This window comes from Pyrgilauda ruficollis, unplaced genomic scaffold (genome assembly GCF_017590135.1).
Source record: "Pyrgilauda ruficollis isolate IOZ18807 unplaced genomic scaffold, ASM1759013v1 scaffold35, whole genome shotgun sequence".
In the NCBI taxonomy this organism is placed as follows: domain Eukaryota; kingdom Metazoa; phylum Chordata; class Aves; order Passeriformes; family Passeridae; genus Pyrgilauda; species Pyrgilauda ruficollis.
This window is the reverse complement of record NW_024524934.1, coordinates 661,183-663,036: the sequence shown is the minus strand read 5'-3', so window position 1 is coordinate 663,036 and position 1,854 is coordinate 661,183. Positions and strand designations below refer to the sequence as shown.

Below are 1,854 nucleotides of genomic sequence, written 5' to 3'. Positions count from 1 at the left end.
TCCAGGGGAAGCTCCATGTACACACATACATATATACACACACAAATATATATATGCACATATATTGGTGAGCACATGCACATGGTGCGTGTGCCCGGCGTGCGTGTGCGACCGCGCGTGTAAGGACGCGGCTGTGTGGGGAGCGGGAAAGGTGTAGGGCGGTGGGGCTCGGGCGGGATGGCCGCGCAAAATGCGCGGGCGCTGGAGGATCCCCGAGGGTGCGCAGCGGCCTCGCAGGGCTCCGCGGCGCTCAAGGCGCCCGCGTGTGCCGCCGAGTGTGTGTGGCCGGTCCCCGAGCGCTACAACTCCCGGAGCTGCTGTGGGGATTTTTTTCCTTTTTTTTTTTTTTTTTTTTTTTCATCTCTCCTTTTTTATTTTTTTTTCCCTCCTCATTCAGAGCCCGGGGTGTCTCCCGGCCCTCATTGGCCGGCCCAGCTCGGCGGGGCGGAGCTGAGCCGCCTGCAAAAGGAGGAAAAGAAAAAAAAAAGAGAGGAAAAAAAAAAAAAAAGGGAGACCGAGAGAGGAGAGGGAGGGAAAAAAAAAAGGAGAAAACTGTAAGTGCGTAAAAAAGTTCTCGCCGTGGTGACGGATGCTCAAAAGTTCAGGAGTTTTTCCGATGCTTCCCAAAGCAGCCTGCGACTGAAAAAGAGACTGAAAAAAGCGAGAGGGAGAGAGAGAGGGAAACTTTGCACTGGGAGATCGGGAAGGTGGATTTTTTTCTTCTTCTGCTCGCTTAAAAAAGCCAACAAAACACATCCCTCTACTTTTGTCCCTCCTTTGCAGACAACTTGTTGCAGATCCCCGTGGAACAAGGAACTGGGAGCGTGGGAGCCTCTTTGCAAAGGTTTTATTTTCTTAATACTCTTTCCGCGTTTGGAAGTTGCTTTCTCCGCTGCGATTACTTTTTTTTTTTTTTTTTCCTCCGCCGTTTTCTTTTTTAAAACATTTTCCCCCTTTTTTGTCCCCCTCCTTTTTCCCCCCCTTTTTTGATTTTTTTTTTCCCCTCCGCGTGGAGCGCGGGAGCTCGCCGGTGGGCTTTCCTGGGCGAAGAAGAGGAGGCTTTCGGCACTGCCGTCGTTATTCTTCCTCCCTTTTTCCGCGCTCCGCCGGGGGGGTGGGGGGGTGGGGGTTGCCCGGCCGCCCGGTCCAGCTCGGTCCGCGGAGCGGCGGAGGGGTGGAGGGGGAAGGGACGCGCTGTTTGGTCCGGCGGGGAGGGTGGGGGAAAGCTGACGGGAGGACATGCAGGCTCGCTACTCCGTGTCCAGTCCCAACTCCCTAGGAGTGGTGCCGTACCTCGGCGGAGAGCAGAGCTACTACCGTGCCGCTGCGGCGGCGGCCGGCGGGGGCTACACGGCCATGCCGGCCCCGATGAGCATGTACTCCCACCCGGCCCACGAGCAGTACCCAGCCGGCATGGCCCGAGCCTACGGGCCCTACACGCCACCGCCGCAGCCCAAGGATATGGTGAAGCCGCCCTACAGCTACATCGCCCTCATCACCATGGCCATCCAGAACGCTCCCGATAAGAAGATCACCTTGAACGGGATCTACCAGTTCATCATGGAACGGTTCCCTTTCTACCGGGACAACAAGCAGGGCTGGCAGAACAGCATCCGCCACAACCTCTCCCTCAACGAGTGCTTCGTCAAGGTGCCCCGCGACGACAAGAAGCCCGGCAAGGGCAGCTACTGGACCCTCGACCCCGACTCCTACAACATGTTCGAGAACGGCAGCTTCCTCCGCCGCCGCCGCCGCTTCAAAAAGAAGGACGCCGTCAAGGACAAGGAGGAGAAGGACCGCCTGCACCTCAAGGACCATGCCCCGCCGCGCCCGCCGCCTCCCGCCGCCGCCGCC

The 1,854-nt window shown here is 58.1% G+C and overlaps 1 protein-coding gene across 1 annotated transcript; it reads left to right on the top strand.

Moving 5' to 3' along the window:
- Positions 1-530: 530 nt before the first annotated feature.
- Positions 531-1,854, top strand: FOXC1 (forkhead box C1; the record flags this gene model as incomplete). Its single annotated transcript, XM_041475343.1, has 2 exons — positions 531-707; positions 784-1,854. A coding segment is annotated over exon 2 (615 nt), but the record flags the coding sequence as incomplete, so codon positions are not given.